Genomic DNA, 27,722 nt, shown 5'->3' with positions numbered 1-27,722 from the left:
TAAGACTTTAATTGTATTTTCTAATAATCATAATCTTTTAAGCCTTCTTATTCTAATTGAACTGAATTCAAATCGAATTAAATAAAATGATTCAGAATTTCCAGAAAACTGCTTTTTTTCTATGCGTTAATACGTGTAAATAATATTAATTACTATACCATCAGTATGCCTTTATTTCTAAAAATAAGCTTTTTTCTTTTATTTATCAGTAGCTACGTGCAAAAATCACCTCGCGTGACATTTGTGACATCACAAAGACAGCAAAGAGTTAAGAAAGAAATGCGTGCATCCCCTTTTTCTCATCTTTGCTTTATTATTTGTGTAACAAAAGGCTTGAACATCCAGGATAAAGAAAAATAAGCTGAAGAAGTTCTCGCGAGTGAGCATCCACGTGGTTCAGTACTACGCATGCTCGCGACTCCAAACTCTGGTGAACCTCAAGCCGCTTGCTTTCCCGGCAGTACACGAGTTCCGTGTAGGAAAGCGACAACACCGTGTTTTGGAACTTTCCCGTTGCACCGTTAAAAAGTCGAAGCTGTTCATGCAACGCGCGACATAGGAACATTTTCAGTAGCACTTGGATACTGGATGATCATATTTTTCTGAAACTGGAAAACTATGTCGGTAAACAAAAGGTATCATAAAGCTGTGAAAATGATTTGGATGTTCTTTTTCGTTATCAGTGCACTGGAAGGTAAGTTTCCGAAATTAATTAAACACACGCACGTGCTTTACGTGTATTGTCTTAAAACCTTTCTCTTATTTCTTACATACAATCACAAAAATATGGGAAAAATCTTACTTCCATATTCTTTAAAAAATTATAAACAGAAAGATAAAAATCAGAGACTAGACATAATTTCTATTCGCTAAAAAATGAATTCTTTTTTTAACTGAAAATAATTTATTAAATACGTTAATCTCAAACGATGCCTAATATTTATTTATTTTAATTTTTATAATTTTATATTCAGCTGAAGTTCACTAATATTCTTTTAAAAGCCAAATAAACCTAATGATTTCAAAATTATTTCTGTTTCCGAATTTTACAAAGCTCGTTTCAAATTTTCTAAAGCATCTCATTACCATTTTAATGAAAGAATGAAAAGATAATTTTGATTCATTTCGTCTCTTTGAAATTTGAAAATATGACTTAAGTACCTATTGAATCACGCACGACTTAATCTTTAAACGGAATTAATATAACTGATAGAACTCAAAGTTTAAATTTATTGGATTTAATCTTTGCAGTTATAATACTTTATTAAAGAGGATAAGATAACGATTAACATAAACAGAATAATTTTTTCTGTACTTAAAAAATTTAAGTGGAAGATTTTATGCAAAATGTTTTGAAGAAATGCTGGCTTCAGATTGCGGAGATAATTACTTAGTAGCAATACAACAACTTATGTCAGGCCAAGAGGCATAAAACTCCTTCTTGTGCTTTTAAATTATAACATTGTATTACTTATGCTTGTAACAAAATAGATTTTTCAAAAGAATATGCATTTATAACTAATATCTTGAAGATTTTTGGTAGCGATATTTTTTATATATAATTAATATGATTGATAATATTTCTAACGTCATTTAATAAAACTGTTATATATAATGTCATGTATAAAAATTAATTACTATAAAGTTAAACAATTCAAAACCTAACTCAGTTGCGCGCTGAAAGCAGCAACAAGTGGTTTTAATAAGGCAAAATAAATAATACTTTAAAATTTTTCGATATTCAATTTGGAATCAAGCATATGCAAAAATAAAAAAAAAAAAAAACAGAATCCCAGTAGCAGGCAGGAAGAAAAAAGGAAGCAAAACATACCAAAGCCAAAAATTAAATAAAAGAAATTTATAGCTTTCATTGCATGGTCATCAAGGAGTTGGTGCAAAGAAAGAAGTAAGTAAATCAGCCTGTTTCTGAACTAATAAAGACACAAATTAGAGTTTAAAACTAACACTAACCTCAGAATAACAATCAAAACAATCCGTGTCTTTATCAAGTCAATCCCTAGAAGCTGAAGTAAGCAGGGTAAACATTGCAGTGATGCTATAATTTTACAGTTTTGCAATTTTAGCTCTGCTTACTTCGGAGTGTAAAGGTTGGACTGATGTTTTTAAGTTTAAAACATAATTTGTATGTGTAGTGTTTCAAAAATAGGTTGATTTATTTAATCTCTTCTTTCGTTGCTCCAGCCCTCTGACGATGACGAAACAAAATATGTAAATTTCTTATTTCATTTTCAGTTTTCCCATGTTTATCCCTCTTTTTCACGCAGTTTGCCACTGTGCTTCTGGTTTATTCCGAGTTGAATACGGGATAAATTTTAAGCGTATTATTTATTTTAATTTATTTTGCATAAATATAGTACATATATATATATATATATATATATATATATATTATATATATATATATATATATATATATATATATATATATATATTATATATATATATCAAAATGTTCAGAGAACGAAAGATGTTATTTGGAACTCATTAATCGACCAGGTTTAGTGTTTGAAATACAAGTTATATATGAAACAATAAACAGGGAAGAGAAATACTTTGATTTTCACCTTTTTCAAAGTTCCATTTACATAATTTCATATGTTTCTCTCTACTACATTTGTTGTTAATCTTAATTTTAAAGCTTACACTATTCCTAACTAGTTTCATATTCCCGTATAAAACGTGTACTTGACATTTTGTCAATTTTAAAATTTAACACCTGTATTTTTTACCTTACACCTTTTCGTCAGATAGGATAATCATGATTTCTTTCATCAATCTTCTTTAGCTTTATATATATATATATATAAAACTTCTTCAATTTTATGTATACATATATGTATTATAAACACATGTTTTTAAGTAATTAAATGTTATTTATATGCTTTTGTTATTCATATATTCGTCTTATCACAATTATATTTAATTATTTGTAAATAAATATAGCCTTAACTTCAGGAATTCTACGTAAGTAGTTTCTCATATTTTATATTATCTGCATGAAAACTGAAAACGGAAAATTAATAATAAAAAGAAACTGAAACTTGCAGATTTTATATTACGCCCAAAGGGACGGTTTTTAAAGTTTTGTGTGTTTGTTCTACTTTTTTTTATTAAATATCATGTTCTTCACATTTAAACCACGCAAAATTCAATTTAATAACAATATCACAAAATATTTAAAAACAACATGACTTTAGAATTTTCGATAGACAGTTTCGCGCGCTGGAGATAAAAATGATTTTTTCCATACTGTCTTGCCATTGCTCGCTTCGTAATATTTGAATTTGTTCATCAAAAATTCGTTAAAGATTTGTAAACTATGAAATAAATAATGAAACAAATTCAAAATTCAAAATTCTGGCGTCCAGGTTCCCATATTCGGGTGGAAGATTACGTTATTCAAAATTTGATGGCTTTAGCTACTGTCAGCTTTTCCTAATACTTGAAACATACATACATTCTTAATAAATTCTTAATTATTTAATTTCTTTAAATATAATACAGTGCAATAATATTTGGTGTCAACAATTTAAAACGTGAGTCACCGTTTATAGTGAAACGCTACAAAATGCCGATTTGAAACTAATAGCCCTTTTGGGCTAATAATAAAATTCGATAGTGAAACGTATGATGTCATTATCGATAATTGTTTAAGAATTTTATATAAGTGACAAAAATTTGGTTAAGTGACATGAAAGTGCATTCATGCCACTTGAAAGAAGTCTGTCGCTATGGTCAACGTGTACTTGACGCAACATATTTATGTTATTTTTTGTTGATTAAGAAGTTTAGTGTTTATTATTTGGAATCATTTCCACCATTTACTTTCGCCTATCACTGCATATGCATGTACAATTCTTATTTCTCATTAAAAAAGGAAAATAATGCCATTTGAATTTTTTAGAGTAATTTATATTTTAAATTATGATGCGTTAAATGTGTTAAGCTGGAAGCTGAGGCGTCAGACTGCAGTTATGCGTCATTATGGTTCTCTTTTAATAGCTTTCAAGCATTTTTTTTCAGTCATTTGGAATATGAATTCAGGACCTTATTTATATTTAAAATAATTGAAAAAAGGAACCAGAGAAGTTAAATCAAGTATTGAAAATATTTCTCAATCAAATTTTGCCATTATCTCTTTTCAAAATATCCCTTTAGGAATTTATGTATAGAAAATTTAGAATTTGAATCCCAATTGCGGTACTTTGTGGAAGACTTTAAAACTGAAGTATACTTAGCATTAATTGCGATCTGGCGTGAATGTTTGCTACGGAACTCAAAATAGTGATTCTTAACTTTGAATTTCAACGATGGAAATAAAAAGTCTCAGGCTGCACAATCTGGAAAGTAAAGAGATAAGAGTCCAACCCGTTTCCTTCACCAAACTGTTGCTTTAAATTTGCTTTTGAAAAAAAAAAAGACTGCATTTTCAACGAATCGTGGATAATTGCTTTGCCATGTTAAAGAAAACAAGTCCCTTATTCGCTCTCACACGGGAGATATTTTGTGACGTATATCTTTTGGTTAAGAGCGTTTTTACTTCCTTGTACGAAGTAAAAAGGAAGTATTGTAATCGCGAAAAACTTCAGGCAGCATATTTCAACGAAAATATCCACTTGGACCGCTTTCGAATGCAATTTAACGATGTTTTTGCTTGATATCTGTACGTAAGGACAGAATAAAAGACTCCTTTCCTCCAAAAAACTAAAAAACTGCTTTAAAATGAATTCTGAAAAGAATTTTTCGTGGCGTCTGTACGAACGTATGTACGTGCGTACGTACGTATCTCGCATAACTCAAAAACGAGTAGCCTCAGAACGTTGAAATTTTGTATATAAGACTACAATAACATGTAGATGTGCACCTCGTATTTATTTACCAAACGTATATAAGTATATTTACAAATATATCCACACTATTACCCGGCTCAGTGATCTCAGTTTCTTTACTCTTATATGTTTGTAAATTGTACATTTTTGTCCTTAAAAATGATTGAATTATGTTGTTTTTATCATCCGGTTAAGGGTTTTATGCCTTTAGTAAATCTGTATGCAATAATTTTAGAATTATCAACAATTTAAAAGTTGTTTAAGTGCCGCTAAGCCTATTTTGATGGCGGCCATTGCTTGTTTACATTTGAAACAGCTGAGCAGTGGATTTGTTGCCAATCTAGAGAAACTTAGCTTCGCAACAACAAAGATAACGCTTTCCTTTATTATTGCCAATTAAATCATGCTTAATCCTTTCTGGAATTTTTTCCAGGAAATAAGTGTTTAAGATTTACTTCGTAATTTTTAATATAGATATTTTGAGTTTGTATGTATTTTTGCCTTATCGCAAAATGAGAACTGAATTAATTGAATGAGAAATACTCAATCGTCTGTGAAAAACTGTTTCTTTTTTGTTTTGTTTGCGTAATTTCTTTTATACATCATTCTAGCTTTATTATAGTATTTGAATAGAACATGTGGCAACGATTACATAATTCTATTCTTTAAATGATATAAATTTTGTGCATTATGAGTTATAATATGAACGAAATATAATACTGTTTAGTGAACCTAGCGCCAGAGTGTCGCTATGGTAAACAAATAGAGCGAATTTTAAAGAATGCACTTATTCTATTGTGGTTTATGCGCTGTCGGCGAAGTATATATAATTAAATCCAATAAGTTTAAACAAAATGCAAGAAAAATGCGTATAATTTAATATTCCGTACAAGGAAGTCATGTAGTGTACACATCAGATTTTTTTTTTTTTTTTAGTTCACTCAAAGTGCTTGTCGCTATGGTCAAACGCTTATCATCGATTTTTAAACTACTTTCTGATAGAGTTCAAAGTTTGTACATACAGTGCTTCTGGATGAAAATACAATATGATGAAGCAAAGATTTCAAAATTCGATTTAGATGTTTTGAAAATTTCATATTGAAACTATTTTTCGCTCATATCTTGGTTTAATGCACAAGCTAAAAACGCGTAGTTTTACTATTTGCACCATCCGATAGAGCGAAAAAAAAATATTTTAAATCATGTCTGTATGAGATTTTGTCATAAATTCTGATTTCTTTGAAAAAATCGCTAGTTTATTTTTATTCATTTGAAGTTGTTGGAAGTAAAAGAGTGATCATTTATTGTTGAAAAATTATTTTTAAATCGAACTATTTGATTCTCAACGAGACTAACCATTTGGAAAAAAAGCATTTATGTAATACGCGTTTATTTAAGACAACTCGTAAAATAATTAATGAACTAAAAAAATCACATACTTTAATAGAAATATAATTCTCTTTATTAAACATATCCACAATTTTACATTGATAATAACGAAAGCGTGGGGGCCCAAATAACGAAATCAAATAATCAGATTGTGTTCCTGAAAGTATAAGCCATTAACTTTATAAATTTATCAAAGGCGCATCACGCTTTTATTATTATTCGTGATATAAAATTATAGATGAATTTTATAAAGAGAATTAATTAATTTCTTGTTCCCATTAAACTAAATGAAAATTATTTTTTGACTTTTAACCCATTAAATATTTTAAGAGGCTTAAAAACTTTATATTAATAAATTTATTATTTGCCTATTTTTTAATTCAAATGTTTTTTCCGTAATATGCAACCTGAAAAATATCAAAGTTGATGTAGCTGGAAATTCATATTTTTTAAACTTAGCTTATAATACTCTTAGTTTTCTTTGCTTTATCTGCTCTTCGGAAACTTGGGGTTATTCAAAGAGGCTTGGCCTTTGGTAATTTGGAAAACTTGGAATTCTTTGAAATGGAATAGTCTTAGAGGTTTGGATTTTCGAAATGTTCGGATTCTTTAAAGGGACATGAACTTCGGAAATTTTAAATCTTCATGGTTTGTCTCAGAATTGTAGATATGAACCATATATATTGCTATAAAGGTAAAGAAACTTAAAGCTATTTGTAGAGAGTAGCAGGAACAATTTAAATCAAGGCTTCCGAAGAGGTTTTTAATCGTAGCTAATGTGCGTGGAAGGTTGCCTAAATACAGAATGGGACTAATTTAAGGACATGGAGGTTATTTTTAATTCATGTGAATTTTCTAAAATTTCATGAACCTTTACTGGTTTCTTTTTGAACAGCACGTTAAACCACTTCTGCAAAAGCGAAGCTATTTCAATCTTTTATCCTATCCTCTATAATATTACTTGCAAATTTTTACACACAGATTGACACAAAAATCATTTCCATATTTCAGTTTCGAAAACCATTTGCATGTCCGTTGCTAATTGTGCTTTCCGTTTCGAAAAGTTTTTTTTAGCCCAAAGGGACGTTAGCCCGGTCAGGAAACGGTATTTTGCGTCGAATCACTATAAATGGCTGTATCACTTTTTAAATTGTTGCCACCAAATATTACCACCCTGTATTATGCAGAAAGAAATTAAAAAATGAAGCTTTTGCATGAATGTATGTATGTTTCACGTGCTGTGAAAAAAACAAGGATACCAAATTCATTTTGAATACCAAAATTAAATACCAAAATTCATTAAATTTTGAATAAACGTAGTTGTACACTCGAATATGAATACCCGAAAATCCGAATTTTGAATTTCGAATTTGTTTTATTACCTATTTCATATTTTTATACTTTAACGAAATTTTTGATTAAGAAACTCAATGATTTCAAAGTGAGCAGTGGCAACACACTGTAAAATACTTTTATGGCCAGCGCGCAAAACTGTGTATCGTAAATTCTAAAGATATGTTGTTTTAAATACTTTTAGCTCAAAGGGCTGTTATCCCAAATGCTCTCGAAAAGTGTATGCATGTGTGAAAAAAAAACTGCCTTTTGGGCGTAATACAAAATCTGAAAGCTTCAGTTTTTTTTATTTTTGATATTTTTTAATGAATAATAGTTATTGCTTTAAAGAGCACAATTAAATTTGTCTAACTTGTCATTAGATGTAAAACTGTGATTTTTAAATTTAGCCGACAAAACTTTCAGGTGTGCATTTCAATTTCATATTAAAATTTTAAAAATTTTGTTTCAAATAATATTTATTTGCATTATAATTAACAAGTTGTAGAAAACTTGTAATTAAAATAATATGATAATTTTCATTATGTAAAATCTTTCGAGATGTTTTAAATATCCAATATTCTAAAAATCATCCGCTATAAAATTTATTGCTTATTTTTCTCAAAAATAACAACTTTTAAATAAAAAATAGTAAATACAATAATAATAAAAATAAGTAATAAAATAATAAAAAACCCGGACTAAATAAAGGACTGGTTTTGCTAAAAAGGATTGTAAAATGGATTTAAAATGGATTCAGAAAAGAATTTTTTTTATATCTGTACGTATGTATGTATTTTGCATAACTGGAGAATGAGTAGCCGTAGAACGTTGAAATTATGTATATGAGAATATGATACTGCTATAACAGGTAGTTGCGCATCTCCCGTTTTTGTTGCAATCGGCTGCACCAATCATTTATATATATATATATATATATATAAAATATGTTTATATGTAACATGTATGTAATATGTTATACTGCAAGAAAGGTTTTTGCTTTCTTATACGCCTGCATATCATTTTCTTCGAAAAACTAAAAAAAAAAAAAAAAAAAAGAACTTAAAAAAATTCGATGCTTTTAAATTTTCAAAGAAGCTTTTTATGCCGAATTCCACTGGAAGTGTTCAAATCTAATTAAACTGAAGTTCCCTTAGTTCGTCAAATTCATTTCCTTTCAAATGGAAACGTTAAATTTCTATCATTGAAATCAATATGTGAGTGGCTAGACTAATTTAATCTCATTCAAAAACCTCAGAAATTGTATGCATAGAAAAAATTACCTCCATTTTCATTAATTTCCTTTGCATCTGAGCAAATAATCCCAACTTCTTCGTGGCTATTGAAGTTTAACCCTACATGGAATTAGAGCGTAATTATCCGTAGGATTTCGTTACATTAAAAATCTGAATTTCTCCAATTACTCTCAATTACTTTGTGACTAAAGTATTAAAAATGAATTTACTTCATGAATGAAAGTTTTGTGGTCTCCAAACGTAAAACGAGTTACTTTGGGAAGAGTATATATTACACACATCTCCCAGGTCTTTTCCTTATCAATTAGTATTTAACTTCTACTAAAGCAGATGACTTATTTCTGTTTTATGGTACAGAACTTCTTTAAAGAAACTGCAGACGTCTGAAATTAGTATTAGGACGGTCACTTGCTTTCCCGTACTACTAAACAGCTTTCCAATTCAATGAATTTTCTAAGAAATGTTTTTCAATCAGTTATTATGCTGACAAAAAATTAGCGTGTGTTTAATAATGAGCCAGTGAAAATAGTCAATGTAATAAATCAAGTAGTAGACAGTCAGTTGATAGGTTCACAAATTTGACACACCACTGAAAAGGGATTTATATTCCTATAAAATCTCCTATTCTGCAAAACGGTAAAAATTACTGGGATTATTCTTTGAAGGAAAATTTTCCAGAGCAGAATATTATTACTTAAAACACATCTGCGCTTATCTGACAAAGAACAATAGTCTTGACTTGACTGCTAGGTACCATTTGTTAAAAGAAATTACTTTACTGACCTATTGTATATGTAAACGACTTCATCGAATTGGATTGAAAAACAGAAATATTTCTGGGGTCATGTTCCAAAATTATCAGTTTTCATGTCATGTCGCGAATTTTAATTATTAATATGTGTTTTAAGTTAGCATTATTCTAGTTTTTTTTTTTTTTTTTTTTTTTTTGTTGTTGTGTTTGTACTTATGTGTATTTTAATCCAAAAAAAGTATTCTTAAGTTGTTAAGGCTTTATTTAACTCGTTATTCTTGAGTAGAAAGTATAGCAAAGGCGAGAGACGGTTGCGAGGAAACACATCTGATTTATTGGTTTATGGCCTTTTTACTAACAGTGGAGGCAGGAGGGTGTTGTATTGTCGCCTTTTACTAATGGCGTTTATAACGAAAATCGTCTTCCTTTCGCTTTGTTATAGTTCCAATTTTGTTTACTTCAAGACAGTGGGGTTGTTGTAAGCTTAGGTAATTGCATTCTCGTAAAGCTTACCTTCCGCTTGTTAGTTGAGGGGTCCACTTTAGTTCCCACGTTTTTCCTGAGTACAGATGTTGGCTCATTGTGAGATTTTTCTTGTTTTTGATTCGTCATGGAGGTTTTCTACAAAATAATTCTAATGACTCAACAAGTGAGCCCCGAAATAAAATGCTGTGGACAATAATTCCTCACCATCAGAATTTGGAGAGTAGGTCTTTTTCCCGGTCGCCCTTTGAGTGGAAGAGAATGTAAAGATTTTCCCTTTTCTTTCCCCTGTGCCTTTATAGTGTAGTGAAAGCACGTCTAGCTGGCAGTAAGAAAATGCTGAGCTTGATTGCTGGTGACAGCAATTCCGAATTTTTGTTTTTTCTGTTCTTTAAAGGAATCATCGATTTCGTACGAGTTTCATAGCTCACACATACACACATACATGCGCATGTATATATATATATAGAGAGAGAGAGAGAGAAAGAAAGATTTTTTTTACTTAAGTGCATTTGTGTATGTGTACATCTAGATTAGATGCCTATAACCAAACAATTTCAGGTAGCTTTGGAATTATGTGTAAACTACTCAGTGATATATGGTCACGTCCCTCTTATAACTTCATTATTATTAACTTATAAGTATATTTTTATCAATTCTTATGTAAGATTCTACTATTCTCCAACTTTTTCAAACTGAAGATTTTTTTACGTAGCATTACTTTTAATACTAAAACTATGTGCCACCCAAGCGAAAGCTGTCGCTGACTGGCTTGCCGAAGGGTCCGGGTTCAAACCATGGAGAAGGCATGGATGTTTGCAAATGTATAATGTCCATGCGGAGGGTCGCTCTCAAAATATGTGGCGAGCCGAAAGTCCTCTCGAGAGGTTAGTGGTAAGGAAGAGGTGTGGAGACCCTTGAACCCATCCCCCCGGAGTGCTCTCCATCAAAATTGTGGGCGGAACTGAGCTGAATAGCAATGTCACCTGTATGGTGCTCAAGGCTGTTGCCAACGACAGGCGTAAACTCGCACTCTTGTCAGGAGGAATTTCGTGGGCTTGGACTGACTATAAGCCAGACAAGTGAGCATTAGCAACAACAACAACAAAAACTAAAGCTATCTAGAGCTGTTTAAGCAGTTCTGAATAAGGTGCACGAAACAATATGATTCTAGTGATTTATCAATCGATTGGACGATGGTCTGTCCAGATATATCGATTCCTAAGTAGCTATGATGTAATTTTACCCCAGAAACATCGGAACTAAAATCGGATGCAATGATAAAAAAATTCAGATAGTTTTTTTGTAATTTTTCTGTAGAAATTGTGTGTGGAAATTATTGTAATTACACTAATAGTGTAGGTATTTACAAGGTAGCTTACTTCTTCATAACCGTTCCCTGTCAGCTTAAAATATCGCACTTGCGTATTAATTATTTTAGTCCCACGGTTCTCAACCTTTCCACTAAAGCGAGCCATTTAAACAAAAATTGAAAAACTTTAATACAACCACTACATTTCCCAATGATTATTTTTTAAATTTCTCAATAGAAATATTAAAAAAAAATATATTTTGCCACTTCCACAATCAGTTAGGTTTATTTTTTTGATTTATTTAATTATGGCAAAGCTCACTAGGGCTATCTGCCTAAGGGGAGGAATGCCTTCGTGGAGGACTTTCTAATCACAACCAGTTAGCTATTTGTATTAAAGTGCACACATAAAAATATTAGATTAAAAATTGGTTACCATCATTTTAATTATCAAAATTTAAGCTATAATACTTGAATTCTAAAATTTGTGAAATTTTGGCCTGTTTAAGACAGATCAATTTCTTTACGTCTGCTCATATTTCACTTAGCTTAAACCGTAAATTAGGATACACCTTTAATTTTATTTTGTATTTTTTTAAAATATAAAATGGAAGAAAATTCTTGTACACACAAATAGGATGTGCAAAAAGGAAATAAAAATTTAATAGTTGTTATTTGAAATGACGTTAATTTTTTTTCAGTTCTTGCAAAAGTTAACAAGCGTGTTATTTTTGAAATCTTTGGTTAGAGTTCATTCACGGAAAATTTCTATCAATTGTTCATTTTCTTCACGAGATTTTTGAATTTAGTAGTTAAAAATACTTTATTCTTTACGTACTACCTATTTTTCTCTTGCGTACCGCCAGTGGTACGCGTACCACTGGTTGAGAACCACCGTTTTAGTTTAATAGCTGAAATTGTGCAAGTTGCTTACATAAAAGTAGCGGCAATATTCCATTTACAAACCTTTCAGTTCATTTTTAATTTACACTGATATTTCTGAATAGTTTATTACATCCCATGAGACTAAAATATTATATTATGCCTCACGCTCAGAAAATGAAATTACCTCACTAAAAGCGTTAATGTTGTTGTTCTTTTCGAGTCCATATTTAACGGAAGAATTATTGCCAGACACTCAGGACTTCTGCTATTCAACCCAGTTTTGAGGAGTATACCCCGGGGAAGGCGTATTACGAAGGCCTCCCACTCACCTTCCTTACTACCAAACCATACAAGAGGACTTTTATTATATTTCTATATTATTACATCTCCATATATTTAGAGTGCCTCTATGCCGCAGAGCCTACAGGATTTAAACCCGGGCCCTTCGATACGGCAATTAGAATCACTAACCACTATCCCGTCTCAGAAGCATTAAAATTGTTAATAAGACACACAGATAACAATGACATTACCGTAAAAACAGCGTTCGAATCCTGAAGAAGGCATGGATGTTTGTAAATGTATAGTGTACGTGCGGCATGGGGGCACTCAGAATGTGTGGCAAGCCGAAAGTCTTTTCGACATGTTGATGCTAGTGGAAAAGGGTTGGGGGACTCTTGCACACGTTCCCTCGAACTGCTCTCTTTCAAAATCGGCGGCAGAACTGAGCAAAGTCTTATTGTCACTTGTATGTTGCTCAAGGGTCTTGCCAACGACAGGCGCATTTCGGCACTCCTTGCCACAATGAATTTCGTAGGCTTGTTCTGGTGTTCCTGTCAGACAAGTGAAATAAGTCCTAACAACAACATCAACAGAAGTAAACTTCACTTTATTGACTCAAAGATTTGACTCAGCGTGAATTGATAACACTCCGAAACTAACAGCCTTTCCAATAAATAGTAATAAGACTTATCATATGTGTCGCAAAAATCATAGCTGCTTTGATAAAGACCTTTCTAAAGTTAGAAAAGCAGTTATGTTGAATTACTTCTCCATAGATTACTTATCGATTATTTATGACATTAAGTTTTGTTTGTAATTAACAGAAAAAAATATTCATTTTTATATAATATTTTATACATTATTCATATTTATATTTATACGATGTTTCAAAGAAATCGGAGAGGAAACAAGAAAATAATTAATTCATTTTTAAAGAAAGCATTATTAACTTTAATACCTTAAAAATTATTATCTTCGTCTGAGTTTACCATCAAAATCTTCACAAATGACGAAATCTTTCCTTGAAATTTAAAAAAGATTCTAAGCAGTTATTCCTTCAAGATCTGTTAACGAACTCCTAATTAGAAATCTTAGTTTCATAATTACTACCTTATTCTAAGTATCCTCGTGAGAAATTGAGTAGATAAATATGATGACTTAGATGAAATGCATCTCAGAGGTATAAGGAATTTTCTCTTTTGTCATCCCATGCTTTTCATGGTATCATTGGAAGCAATTCATTTAAGTCCGCAGTCTCTCTATAGGCGTACTGACTAAATTGTCATCGACGATAACTCTTCATCACTGGATTTAGCGACTGGGTTCTCTTCCCTCATAGTCATCTTTTAAGAATATAAGGAATAAAAATATAAGGAATATAAAGAAGGGAATATAAGGAATGCTCTCCTTTCTCAGGCATAATTTGAGTCGTCGAATCGAAATATGGAAAAACATTGGTATGTTATTTTAGAAAAAGTCCGATTTTGTGTCAAAATACCTATGTTAGAACAATGCTATATATAAATCTAATATATATCCGTACATTCTAACAGCAAAATCAGATTTAAAGTATGTTTACCTGATCATCCATATTACATTCCAGAATGACTAAGAAGCCGCCGAAGGTTGCTTTTCCTTCTATAATTTTCTTGATTTTTCATTATGAATACCATCGGTGCTATAACAAAATGAATATGACATTAGATTACTTCCATGTGGTTTTCATTTTATGCTACTTGGAGCATTTCGATAGCAGCAATGTCCATTATACGGACTTTTATAAATAAAAAATCGTTAATCCTTATTTGGCAGACGTAATATAAATAAATCTAAAGGAAAAATTGTCCATTGGGTTAAAACTGAAAACCAATAAAACTCTTCAGGCGATTTCTTTGGTACCAGTTTGGTGTAGTTTACCATAACCTGAGAGAGATGCTTTTCAACGTTGCAGTTTGTCTTTCTACATTCTAACAGCAATATATCAGACTTCATTCCTGCTATCTAAAATATGCATTAATTACTGAACACGACTATGGTCATGGTGTTTGAGAGATTATTAGTTGGTAAATATTAAAGTTAGAAAACTTCTTTTTGTATTCACATGGATGGTAATAATTATGAACTTTATTATGTTATAGCTTTATATACTAAAAATGTAATAGATGCAGTAAGCATGACATCAGAAAGTTGAAGCCGAGGAAATGTCATCAACATGGATGCCAAGACATATCATGGTCGCCATACAGCGCTCGGGTAAGACTACGAAACATATTATTACACTGACTCTGAAAGCAAATATCAACGTCCGCAGGATTAGAAAAGTGTTTTTTGGTACATAAAATATCATTGAAACTTCCAGGTTTTACCATGCATACATTTGTGCTATAGTTACCTTTTACACATTTTCATATATCTAAATTTTATTAAATTTAAAAGATTTATTTGCAATTCTTGTGACGTTTTCTATATGAGAAGAAGAAAACCTTTTATGTTAAGTTTCAAAGTCAAAACGGGAGATTTATAAACGTTCAGCAATGAATAGCTAACACATAGACAACGCAATTAGATCGTAAACAAGCTGTCATGATAAGTGGTGACGTCATAGGTGAAGTTTCATGGCATAATTGTTATCGCATGGAACAGGGTTGATTAAACTGTAGGTCGCGACTCCTAAGGGGGTCGCCGAAACGTTCAATAGTTTTAATATTTCTTTAACTTATTATAATAATTTTACAATTACCAAATATTTTTACACAATGTATCTTAAAATAGATAAAGACAAGACAATACAGACAAAGAAAAAAAATCGAAAATGTTTCGACGCATTCTTCTTATAATGTAAACGTTCATTTTCCTTGCTTTGCACGTAACGCTGTCATTTCGTCTGTTACTTATTTAAAACTTTTACATTGTTCCATGTCTTAAAATTAGAAATTAAAGTTAATGACCTAAAACCGCGATAGTATATTATTGTACAAGTGAAAAAATTGATAGTTTCACTCACGTCTGTGTCGAATTAGAGCAATACTTATCGGATCCCACAAAAGTTTTGTAAATATTATGGGGTCCTGGGGGTCGCTAAAAAATATCAGTGATAAGGAGGGGTGGCGAATGAAAAACGTTTAAGAAACCCTGGCATGGAACATACGGAGAACGCTTACTCCATCTATTCTAACTTCCAAGTAGCTTCACTAAATGCTTGAGTTAACTGTTCAGTAAACGAAGGAGCCCTTATGCATAGGATATATACTAAACATTAAGAGTTTTGAAATTTAGTTATCGAAAACTTAAACTACACTTAGTCCAAACTTGATTTGAGAGTTTTTATTGTAAATTATCTACCTTAGTATTCATTATGCAGAAAAGCTTTTGAAGAACGCCATTGGATTATGCAGCCATAATAATTCAATTATTTAGTCCAGAAAATTTAAGTTCTTGTTAATTTAAATTAAAAAGTTTAAAAAATTAAGTTAAAAAAAGATGGAATTCAAGCTTAGTTAAATAAGTAAATCCTAGAAAAAAATTATTTTAATATGACATCAAATTCAGTGACGTTTCTAAATGAGTTACAAAAACTACTTAAACGTACGAAAATTATGAGCATATGGCATAGACGAATGACTTAAAATGAAAGATAAAAATAATAACAGAGTGATTAAATTAATGAGTTATGAACTGCATTTAATAGCGAGGGCAGAGGTAAAAACAATGAAAATTCATATATGCAACTCATCTGTCGTGCAACTTTTTCTAAACTAAGTTCTTTGAATGCCATCATATCTAAAGGTTTATTTTAAGAATTGACGGACACGGAATTACAAACACAGTATAATAATTTCTTACATCGGATGCACAAAATTTGGATAATATATTGTTACGTTATTTTTCTTCCTTTTCACGTTAATTTACGGCTTTCCTGCGGATTTGGAGTGAATAATGACGACACCACTTGATGGAATATCGAAATACTTTTTATTTACCAACATTAATCAGGACAGCTCGAATAACGTTTATAATCGTCGAAGAACTGCTAAACACGCTGACACAACCAGCGACACAGCCTTCAGGTCATCAAGCTATAACGGTGTAGACAGCTTCACTGCAAAGCACCAGAGCACAACTCCCGACTCTGCTCGGTCGTTCTCGCAACTCCACGTACTCTCGAGACCCTCCACGCTACAATTTGCGATGCACTCGACGATACTCTAGAGTACAGCTCCCGAATCCTCGGTTCAGTCATTCCCGGAGCTCAACACACTCTTTCGACGATGCGCTAGCCGCGATACACTAAGAGACTATTTCAGTGCACTCGACGACACACTCGGCCATCGCTGATAAACTGTCAACTCGATGGACTCTCACTAACTGACCGATTCTCCGTGTACCAGCAGGGTTTATATAGCTTTCGGCTTGTGTGAACATTCTGGGCTAAACCAGTAAGCATTCGTTTCAGAAGGTTCTCCATCCGTCTATGGCATATCGCCAATTTTGTCGCCAAATGTCGCCAAATATGACAACCTTGACTTCCCTTGCCATTTTATGGCAACCCTAAACCTGCTTTGCGGGGAAGCTATTTTACCGCGCCTGGACATTTCGTAACAATAGGAAAACCGTTTTATTGTCCGATTATGTAATTAAAATGTTCCTCATAACCGAAGTTTTCTCGTAAAAGTCACTTTCACAACCGAAGTTTTGCAACTTATAGTTATTAAAAATTATTAGAAATTGGTAGTAGATTTCGATAGCTCGGTCTGTAAAAACACCATAACCAATAGGAGCTGATCAAGTTATTACAGTGGTGCGCGATTGGTTGCCGACTTCTTTAATTGAATAGGTAAAAATGACAAAACTACAATGAAGCACAAAATGTTCTGCTTGGCACAAGAGAATCTTAAAAAACTTACCGTAAAAATTAAAAACTATTTAGTGATTCAAAATCTTTTCTCTGCAATGAGATATGAGGTGTATTTGGTAGTAATGTAAATTTGGATTCTGTTATTTATTTGGGCGCATATGTAAATCTTTTAGGTTTTACCTGAAACCATCTACTTTGATGTGCTTCCTACATAGTAAAGAAGAACAAACTTTTCTTACACTCTTAATTCAAGAAACTAAGCATATGCTGAAACAATTCTGTACTCTAAGTATTTCAACGTAATTCATTAATCAATATTTGTGTCTTATTTCCAACAACAACTTTATCCTTTTTTCTAAATTATTAAGCAACTAAGTCTTTAATCTTAACTTCAAAGAAACTGGGTTTGAATAATTAAAAGTTCACGTCTCTCTCTTTCTAATTAAAAAAAAAAGATCATAAAAACGCCAAAATAGAAAGTTTTCCTAACACATTTTTACAACAAAAGGCTTCTAGTAATTAGAAATACATAACAATAACAATATTTCAGTACCTAATAAACTGAATAAAGTCTTCCCTAAAATAAATTATACCGTGTAAGGTTATATATCAGAATTGAATTAAGCAGCACCTGAAAGCAATTAACTCATTACTCATAACAATCCATAATTAGGTTCATTAATTTGTAAGCTTAATGTATGTAACGAAAGAGATTTACAGGTTTCCCGAGCCTGTAAAAAATCTAATGCAATCGATATATTACTGCCTCCACATATGTTATCGACGACAGTAATTCCTCTGCCATTGATTGCATGCCTCATTTTTAACATCTGCTTACTTTAGGAGTACAAGGAAAACGGAAGAATTAGAAGTTTTGGAGAAACCTCTGTTTATATTATTATAATGAAAGAAATTATGCTACGGTATCATACAGAAGAATAAGAAATATTTATTATGTTACAGCGAGAAACAACTCTGTTATAGGTTTCAGGTAAACGCGTTGATATTCGAAAAATGTTGTCTGGTTTATTTATTACTTTATACAATCGCAGTGCTTCTTTTATTGTTTATTTGATATCTATCTGAAATCAATTTTGTAAATATATAGTTAGTAAAAATTGCAATCGGCAACATTTTTTACAGATTCTAAATATGAAACAGTTACAAATCTGAAACAGTTACAAAGCATATCAAGGATTCAATCATAATTGAATTTTGATCAAAAACAAACGTCGTTTTCGTGTTCGTGGGCGAAGTCAATTCAACAAGGAGTGGTTTACGTTATTAATGCCATGTATCACTCTATTTTGTTTATTCGTAAATTAAACACGAACAAAGTATGGCATGTAGAAAGCGATATGAAAACATCACGATAATGCATAATTAAGATAATAGGTCATTTTGTCATTAATTTGTCAGCAAGTTTTTTATATAATTATGTTTACCATTGTCCAATATTCCTAACTGAGAATGCGTATAAAAAGATATTTTTGTTATACATTTTTCACATTTTTTGGCAATAGCTCATTTTTTATTTCTGTGGTAGCATTTATTTTAACGAAAGTATTGGAAAAGGATTATATTTGCAAGCATGTTATTAGAAAAACAAATTAGTGTCGAATCGAAGGGGACATATATGAGCTTATCGAGCATACACACAAGTGTTCCATATACACCCGGTTTCGCCGGAAACGAATTTCCTAACTTCACATTGTTATCGCGACCGTAGGAGGAACTTTCCACACTGGGTCAATGAGTTCATAATATTGTCTCTGATAATTAGCTGTTGAATTCTGTTGTGTTGTAGAGACATTGGGTTAATTGGAAAAACCGGAGAGATGAAAAATTAGCAAACGTCTTCGCCGGGAATCGAACTAGGGACATTTGGAATACTGGCAAAACGTGCAGAACCACTACGCCACGAAGGCGGGAGAAATATCTTATATACTCCTCCTTTTAAAGGGCGACTGGGGTTTTTAGGGGATCCAATCATCAAATCCTGGGAGCGGAGAGTCATTATCCATCACCCTTTTAGTTCGGGCGCCACTGTAGAGACATTAAGTACTTTTTGGAAGCAGGCAAGATGAAAAATGAGCAATTGCCTTCGCCGAGAATCGAACCACGGAGCTCTGGAATACCCGTCCAGCGTGCAGAACTACTACACCACGAAGGCACGCTAGGAAGGCGGGAGAATACCTTATAGTGTCGTGAGAATTTTGCCATCTATTTGTAATGAACGAGACAATTTTATTGCGAAATAATTAAAATTACAGTGATGTATAGGAAAATTTCAGTGAATCAGGGAATTCAGCGTTCATAAAATATATGAATACATTGCAGAAATTAAGAAAGTGAATTTTTGTTCGGCTATTCACCAGATAGTATGTGAGCGAATTTTGCAGTTAAAGTCCGCTGATCTATTTTAGAAATCCCGCCCACGTTTGCGATACAATGTGGCATTTAGGAAATTCTATCTCTCTAAGCACGATCCAGACGCTAAGCTAATATCTTGCTTCTGTTTGATCATCAGCATTGGTATGATATTCCCGTGTCTTTGTTCATCATGTATGATGCTGGATTCAATGAAGACAGCTTGCTGATCCAGGTACAATACCGTTCTAGAGACACTCAGTGTTCCCTTTCATTACTTTCATGAGAGAAAAACATTGATAAAATGTGAAATGAATTTTTAATTTCATAAAACCAGGTTTCCTAGCCCTTGCCAAATATTTTAATTATTTTGTCCCTCCTTGTATGATTTACAGGATGCTTACACATTTTTAGAACGATTTCATTAGAGAACTGAAAAAGAAAAATCTGACATGGACATCACATGACATGTACTGCCTGTTAAATTATACAAAGATTTTGCTGCATTTCATTTAAACTTATTTCCTCGAATTTCATTAGAGATATATTTCACATTCAATTAATTCAGTTTTCATTTCGCGGCAAGGCAAAAATACAAAAAACTCAAAACACGTTCATTAAAATTTGTAAAATATGGAAAAATGTAAAACACCAAATACGGTTAAAAACAGTTAAAAAAAATTTTTACAATTAAAATTACCGTTTCTGTTCAAAAACAATGAATTCGTCCACCGGGCAGGAAGATAAAGGGCAACAATTAAAGTTTACTTTTGGTTCCACTCGTCAAAAAGACACTGTAGTCGGTGCATAAAATAACTTAATTCAATGTTTTAATATGAGTTTCAAATGTAGACAAATGGCAGATTCGTTAGGCTTAGTAGCTCTTAAACTACTTGCATTTGCTACTCACATTTGCATGTACCCAAGTAAATGGTTCCGATTTCATTCTATATTTGGAGAAATTCGTGGATAACAAAGAACCTTCTTTGATAATTTTTTTTAACTTCGCTTTAATTATTATATATTAATTATTACTTCTGTCATTCACGTCAGTATGCAATAAGTGCTTATGTGTTGATTAAAATACAGAACTTTACTTCGAAGTTTGTCATATAAACAGCTGAGTTTCATTCAGTTTACCGATTTTTATGGATTACTGATTTTGTACCCATAACTATTCGTTCAGTATTACAGATTAAGCAACAAATCGCAATTTGGAAAGGAAGATTGTAGTAAAAGATTTTATTGATTAGCGAAAGCATTTTATTCAAAACAAAACGTTTCGTTTTACAAAATAATACTCAAATAGATAAATATCCTATAAATCTTATCAACAAGTCTAATAATTTAGTTCTTTTCCTAAAAGAAAAAGCAATTAAGGAAGAGAGAAATGGATAGAATAAACAGCATTAAAAGCCAAACAATTAAAAAAAACTATAGTTAAGATTTTAGTGAGCTGTAAAAAGAAGTCAAATTTTTAATACAATTCAGAAATTATGGAAAAATAAGAAGTGTCTTTAAGTATTAAGCTCTAAAGAAAGAAATCAAATTATTTAGCTTCTGGACAGGTAATACTCAAAAGTATTTGCAATGAAATATTCTTAGAAATATGACTATATGTCAGTTTTGAATCATATATAATACCTTCTGCATTTGCATGTTCACTGTGATTTATACAGATATGTAATAAATCATAAATAGATAGCAGTCATATAACCTTAATAAGATACAACTATACTGAATATTTTCAATAACTTAACCATTTCGAATATTACGGAAATACGAATTGCGTTCATTATGCTCTCGAACTCCGTTAGAGAAAGAAATTCCTTGAATTTCGTTCGAATGATTGGTACAAAAATCTGACGTGGATACCATATGACTTCCTTGTATACCCAATTAAATTATACACATCATTGCTACGCTTCATATAAACTAATTTTTGCGAGTTTCGTTTCCACAGTCAGAGTTAATCGAATTTTGTTTCATTAAACTCCTTTCGTTATATTTCTCATTCAATCAATTCACTTCTCAATTCGCAAAAGGAGAATGCATAAAAACTCAAAACATTTTCTGCAAAATGCAGAAAACTTCAAAACACCAAATAGACTTCACAATTTTTGTAGTTAAAATTAGAGTTTCTAAGAAAAAAAAAAAAAAAAAAAAAGAGGGCAACTCTGCCAACGGGCCGAAAGACAAAACTTTCAGTGCACAAAGATTTAATGTTAACTTTTGCTTCCAATGAGTAAAACGATACTGAAGTTGGTGCAGCAATTTACTTAATTCACTGCTAAGTAAAGAAAGTAAATTAATTACTACTAAGAGCTTCAAATGTAAACAAATAGCTGCCACGTGAGACCTAGCGAAACTTGCATTTTTAAATTGTTGATACTTCTACAACTATTTCATGCAACAAATTAACTAAAGGTATTGCCTTCGTGGTTTAACCGTAGCACACTCGGCACGTATTCGAGAAGTCCAAGGTTCGAGTCCCAGAGAAGTCAATTTCATGTCTCCTGCCTCAAAAAAAAAATAAATAAATAAATAAATAAATAAAATAAAAAAATAAAAAATAAAAAAATAAAAATTACTCTACCGTGGCGCTCGAATTAAAAGGTTGGTGGTCAATAATTCTTCAACACGAAGATTTTGTGAAAGGTACAGGTTCGAGTCCCGGCGTAGGCATTCCACATTTTTCACCTCTCTTGCTTTAAAAGAACCTAATAGGTCTACAACCTTAAACGGAACATACGAGCAACATAAAATAATCGCTTTTAAAGCAAAATTTACACAATTTACTAGCATATAACGTTTTATGATAATGTTTAGTTGAAGTCTTTGACTATCATGTTTAATGCTGATCCTAACTTGATTACAGTATTATTGTGAAAACAAAAAATATTTTTGTACACACATAGAACTTTTAGAGCTTTTCGAAGTTTTAATGTTTTTATACCAGAATTTCCCGATATTTACGATTTCTGACTTTGCAGTGGAAAACAAGATTCATTCTGAGAATTGAAGATGCATATCAAAGCATTTTTGCAAAGTTACAGCTTTTAAATTTTCCTCCAAGTTTTAAAAATGATTTTTTTAATACAGAATAAAGTTCTATGGAAATCAAAAGCTGTTTGTAAGGAAAACGATTTTGTGTTAAAATTTAGCGTTAAAAATGATAGCGAATTGAGTTACTTTCCTTTTTTGATAACTAACCTGGTTAATCCAAGATAAGAAACTCTTTATAAAACTTGAAGCATAAAAAAAAGTTGGGACACATCATAAGTAGTTCAAAATCTGAATAATATGAAGGGGGAAAAAAAATAAGCGCAGAAAACCGTGTTCTCTCTTCATTTTGTTAGGTGAAAAGGAAAAGCAAACAAACACACGACAAAGCAAACAAACTGAAAATTAATCAATATTTTTATGTATTAAAAAATTTATCGACTAAAATAAAGATTACCAGGAAAAACAGAAAACAAATTCAAAATCTTATTTATTATTTTTCAAGTGTGCTGGCAAGAACGCTTCAAGACATTCTGTATCCATCATATATACGTAACACACGGTCTTAGAAAGATCTTTTATTATTTGTTATGATAAAATTATCGTTTATCCCTTTTCCCAGGAAAGAGGGAAAAAGACGCTGCATGGAACTGCCTTGTCAACAGGTTTGTTTGTTTGTTGCCGAGTTCATATCACTTGTCAACAGGTTTTCATGAAAGAATGGTTGCTAGAGCCTCAAGGAGGTCGGACTTCTACTTCCACAGCAGTTTTGAGGGGGATTTCGCGGGATTAGTCCGAGGGTCTCCTACCCTCATCTCCCTTGCCGCAAAGACACTATACATTTAGGTTTCTCTGCGATATCAACCTGGGTTCTTCGGTAAAACCGTCAGAATCACAAACCGCTGTCCTATCTGGGCGACACTTGTCAACAGATCTTCTGTCGAATATTTAGACACTCAGTAGTCTAGATTTATATACTCATGTCTGCACGTAACAAGTGCACAATTGTAGAATTAATATTTTAATTAATTAGCTTATGTGTCTCAAATCATCTTTTCCTCAAGTTTTGTTTATTGTAATGTAGAGTTCATCACTTTGTAAATTCTAAGTTACTGTTGGAAGTGAAGAATCTTAAGAACAGAGTGGCCTCTTAACGTTAATAGACTGCGAAGCTATCAAGAGCCTAAAGTACGGCCAAACGTGATAATAGCGTACGAGAGAGTAGCCTAAAAAGACGGACGCGTACAAACAGAATACCTGGTATCTCTCTGTTTAAGACCGAAGAACTTCGCGGTTAATTACCGCTCTTCCTCATTATGTATTCAGACGTGATTCTAAAACTACGTTCTGGCCGGAGGTAGTAAGTTGAAGTTAAGAAACGACAGGAAAGGAAATTTAACTCAAAATTTAATTGTTAATAAAACTAACATAATCCTTACAGTATTGCAAGAAACTGAATGGTAAAAACTATGTCTAATTCCTCTACTGTAATCGATGTCTAGTTTCATTATTGTAATCATTATTAATGATTCATAGAACATAATGCAACATGTAATAATTAAATGGAAAATCTGAATTTTAATGATGTGGCCCTTTAAAGGTTTTAATGAATGCTATCGGCTTCTTTGCTGGGATGGTAAGCAGCAGTCTTTAGATCGGATGCCGTCTCGGAGGAGTTATATAAATATGTTTGTAATAATCATGCTACCATCGTACAGTACTATAATATGATTAAATTTGAAAATGAAGAACTTTTAAATGACTCACATTTGTTGCTAATATAAAATGCCTTTCTAACATTTAAAAGATGAATCAAAGGTTTAAGATTCTGTCGCAATACTTTGCACAGACATCGCCCTTCACAAAGCTGAAGTGTATAAAGACGCTGTATGTGTTTAAAAAGTAACAAATGTGTAGCACGTCTGAAAAACCAGAATAATCTCATTTAGAACGTTTTGCCCATCATTAACGGAATGGATAAGATTGTTCAATTCTGGTAGTTCAACCTGGACTTGAATCTCGATACACGAATTGATTGTACGGTGTTTTCGTTGTTTTCTTTAATTGTAATGTGATAAAGAGCCAGGTTTCCTTAGAAAGTTCACAAAAGCATCTATTCCCTTCGGCATATAGACTTAACGTGTTTTAGCGTAGTTAAATAATACTAATCTTCATTTAGAGTTTTTTTAACTCCCGTTATATTCTAACACACAACGTCCTTATAAATATTCTAGAAGGGACCCAAGTATTACTTTATCAGATTTCCTAAAATTTATGTTAACCTAATATATAGAAAATGGATTATAACTAACGACCGTAATAGTATTTTATTAGTAAAATTAAAAGACATGAAAAAAGCCCAATCTTCCCCTCTGATGTTAAAGTCATAAAAGGTTTGTGCTTACGAGACGTTAAAAATACTCGTTAAAAGAGAATTCGTACGCGCATCTTCAAGTACCACTCGGCTGCGTAATCATAATTCTCAAAGTCCTTAAAAGATTGGTACCATGTACATTTTCGCTCAAACATAATCACGTTTACCAATTCATACTTTCTTAAGAATTTTCTGGTTCATTTACTGGAAATTTTCTTCCTCGGCGAAGCGACAAATAGCGCCAAAATCATCTACAAGAGCGGAAAGCATCGAATGCAAGTTAACAAGATAACTTTCCTCTTAGAAAAGGTTTAAAATTACACAGTTTTCCCTTCCTCAGAACATTAAAAATAATGCTTACCGTTATAAGGCGCCTCAGAGGTATTTTCTGTTTACCTCCTCTCTGATATTCAAGTAACAATACCCGCTCTTTAAGTCAAGCAAATTCAATGAAAAGAATACATTCGGGTTTTCATGGCTCTAATTTTCTTAGTCAAAACCGCGATTTCTGCTCACGGTGTGCAGAAATTTAACAATAGCGCACGTAAAAGGGATACACAAAGAAGAATGGAATTGAAGTTTGTACCATTTCGGCCTGGTGTCAGGATATTTTCCTTCCTAAGTAAAAAAAAAAAAAAAAAGTAAAAAATCAAAGCAAAAAAGGAAAATGATCGTAATGGGTCTCCTCTAGGGCTTAAAAAGAAAATAATGACACAGAAACGCCCGCACCGCACTGTGAAATGGGACACAAGAGAAGACACGATGTCCAATTCTGGGAGGGATAAAAACAGTGATAATCTCTTGGAATTGGTAATAGGGGTAACGCGTTTTCCTATACATTACACCGGAATTTGGACATGTTTCGGATTAGTAGCTGAATATAGTGCAGCGAATCTTAAAAGTTATTAATTAAATAAATCAATTAGTGATGAGTCGTCAAAGGGGTTTATCATCAAAGGAGACAAACTAGAAAGGAACATCATCAAAATAATATTCATTACCAGCTGTTGAAATTGAAATTAAAGCTGTATTAATTCTTTTCAGATGTTTGCACTTTATTAGATACGTTATTTTAAATAATGAATTATCAATCGTCTTTAAGCAGTGCTGTGAGTTTGAATTGATAAAGGACATGAAATGAGATTACAGTTTATAACTTCAAAGCTCATATAAATTTTCATCATTGAAATGTAAGAATCTGTCATAAAAGTGACTTAAGAGAAACTATATTCACATTCATGGAAAGAATATAATAATATGTAAAACTTTAATTTGTTATCTAACATCTCAAAGAAGAACTGATCATAAGGAATTTTGAAAAAAAAAAATGTCAAAAGCTTTCAAAGAAAAATAATCTTTCTTCTTAAATAAGTAAAATAACCACGCCAATTTTTTTTATAAAATGCTATTGAAGAAGCCAAATTATTAAAGTACAATATAAATACATAGAGTGTCTTAGAATTTATATGTTAATACAAAATGTTATCATAATTATAAAATTTTATGTTGTATGCATATATTAGCATGTGCAAGAAAGCCATAAATTTTGCTCTCCCCAAATAATAAGCCTTTAGAAGTTTAGTTTATTCATACCATTCATAGCATAAAATATCACTGAAAAATATATTATTCAGAAAATTATTTCAGGTAGCCAAATCTTAGGAAATAATAAGGTAAAATGAGCTTTTAAATAATTATCTTTGCACTAAGGAATTTCAAATTTTGTTGAAACACAAATTATAGGGTAATCAGAAAAAGTATTTCTTTTTCTTTTTTAAATTTAAATAATTTAAAATTTGTTTGTTTTTCTCTTGAAAAAGTGAAAGTTTTATTATTAAAACTTTATTCAAAAATTTCACTTTAAAATTACAAAAAAGCAACCTTAGAGCGGCTTAGATCTTAATGAAACTCAGAGAAATACGTCAATGCAACATTAAATGCTTTTCACGTATTTTTACTTCTTGTACGAAGTAAATGTAATATTGTAATAGCGAAACATTTCGAATATCAGATTTTAATAGAAATAAATATTTTGAATGTTGCTGAATCCATTGGACGATTTTTTTTTTTGCGTGACGTCTGTAAGTGAAGACAGAATAAAGGACTCTTTTTTCCAAAACTGATTGTAAAATGGATTTGAAATGGATTCAAAAGAGATTTTTTTGTGAAGTCTGTACGTCTGTACGAACATATGTATGTATCTAGCATAAATAAAAAACAATTAGCTGTAAAACATTGAAATTTTAAAAACGGGGCGGCTAAAGCGTCTAGTTGTACACCTCCTGGTTTTTTTGAAATTGGCAATGGTAAACATATGCATGCACAACTACATACATACATACATACATATATGTATAATATACATATATGTATAGATAGATAAATACCCACCCTCCTATCCGACTTAAAAATCCTTACTCAGCCTTTAGGTTTGCAAACGTTGATCAAAGTCATAATCTTCCGATTTACAGAAATATTTTAAATGGCAAAAATATTCACGTTTTGGCAATATCATATTTAAAAATTAATTAATTTTCGACAAATAACAAAACCTAATTTTTAATGCAAACCGCATTAAAA

General features: G+C 31.7%; 1 protein-coding gene across 2 annotated transcripts in view; it reads left to right on the top strand.

The window, feature by feature from the left end:
* The first annotated feature begins 490 nt into the window (after positions 1 to 490).
* Positions 491 to 27,722, top strand: part of LOC118194064 (cell adhesion molecule Dscam1-like) — a 572,732-nt gene continuing 545,500 nt past the window's right edge. For both annotated transcript variants that reach the window (XR_015044453.1, XM_085827755.1), the window contains exon 1: positions 491 to 694. Coding sequence is in view for 1 of the 2 variants with exons in the window: in XM_085827755.1 (XP_085683881.1) it covers positions 619 to 694 (76 nt within the window). In the remaining variant the exon portion in view is untranslated. The remainder of the gene's footprint in view (positions 695 to 27,722) is intronic.

The sequence above is a fragment of the Stegodyphus dumicola genome, chromosome 12, assembly GCF_044657685.1.
Source record: "Stegodyphus dumicola isolate Sdum_Otavi_A_Nest chromosome 12, ASM4465768v1".
Lineage (NCBI taxonomy): Eukaryota > Metazoa > Arthropoda > Arachnida > Araneae > Eresidae > Stegodyphus > Stegodyphus dumicola.
This window is presented reverse-complemented; position numbering and strand designations above follow the sequence as displayed.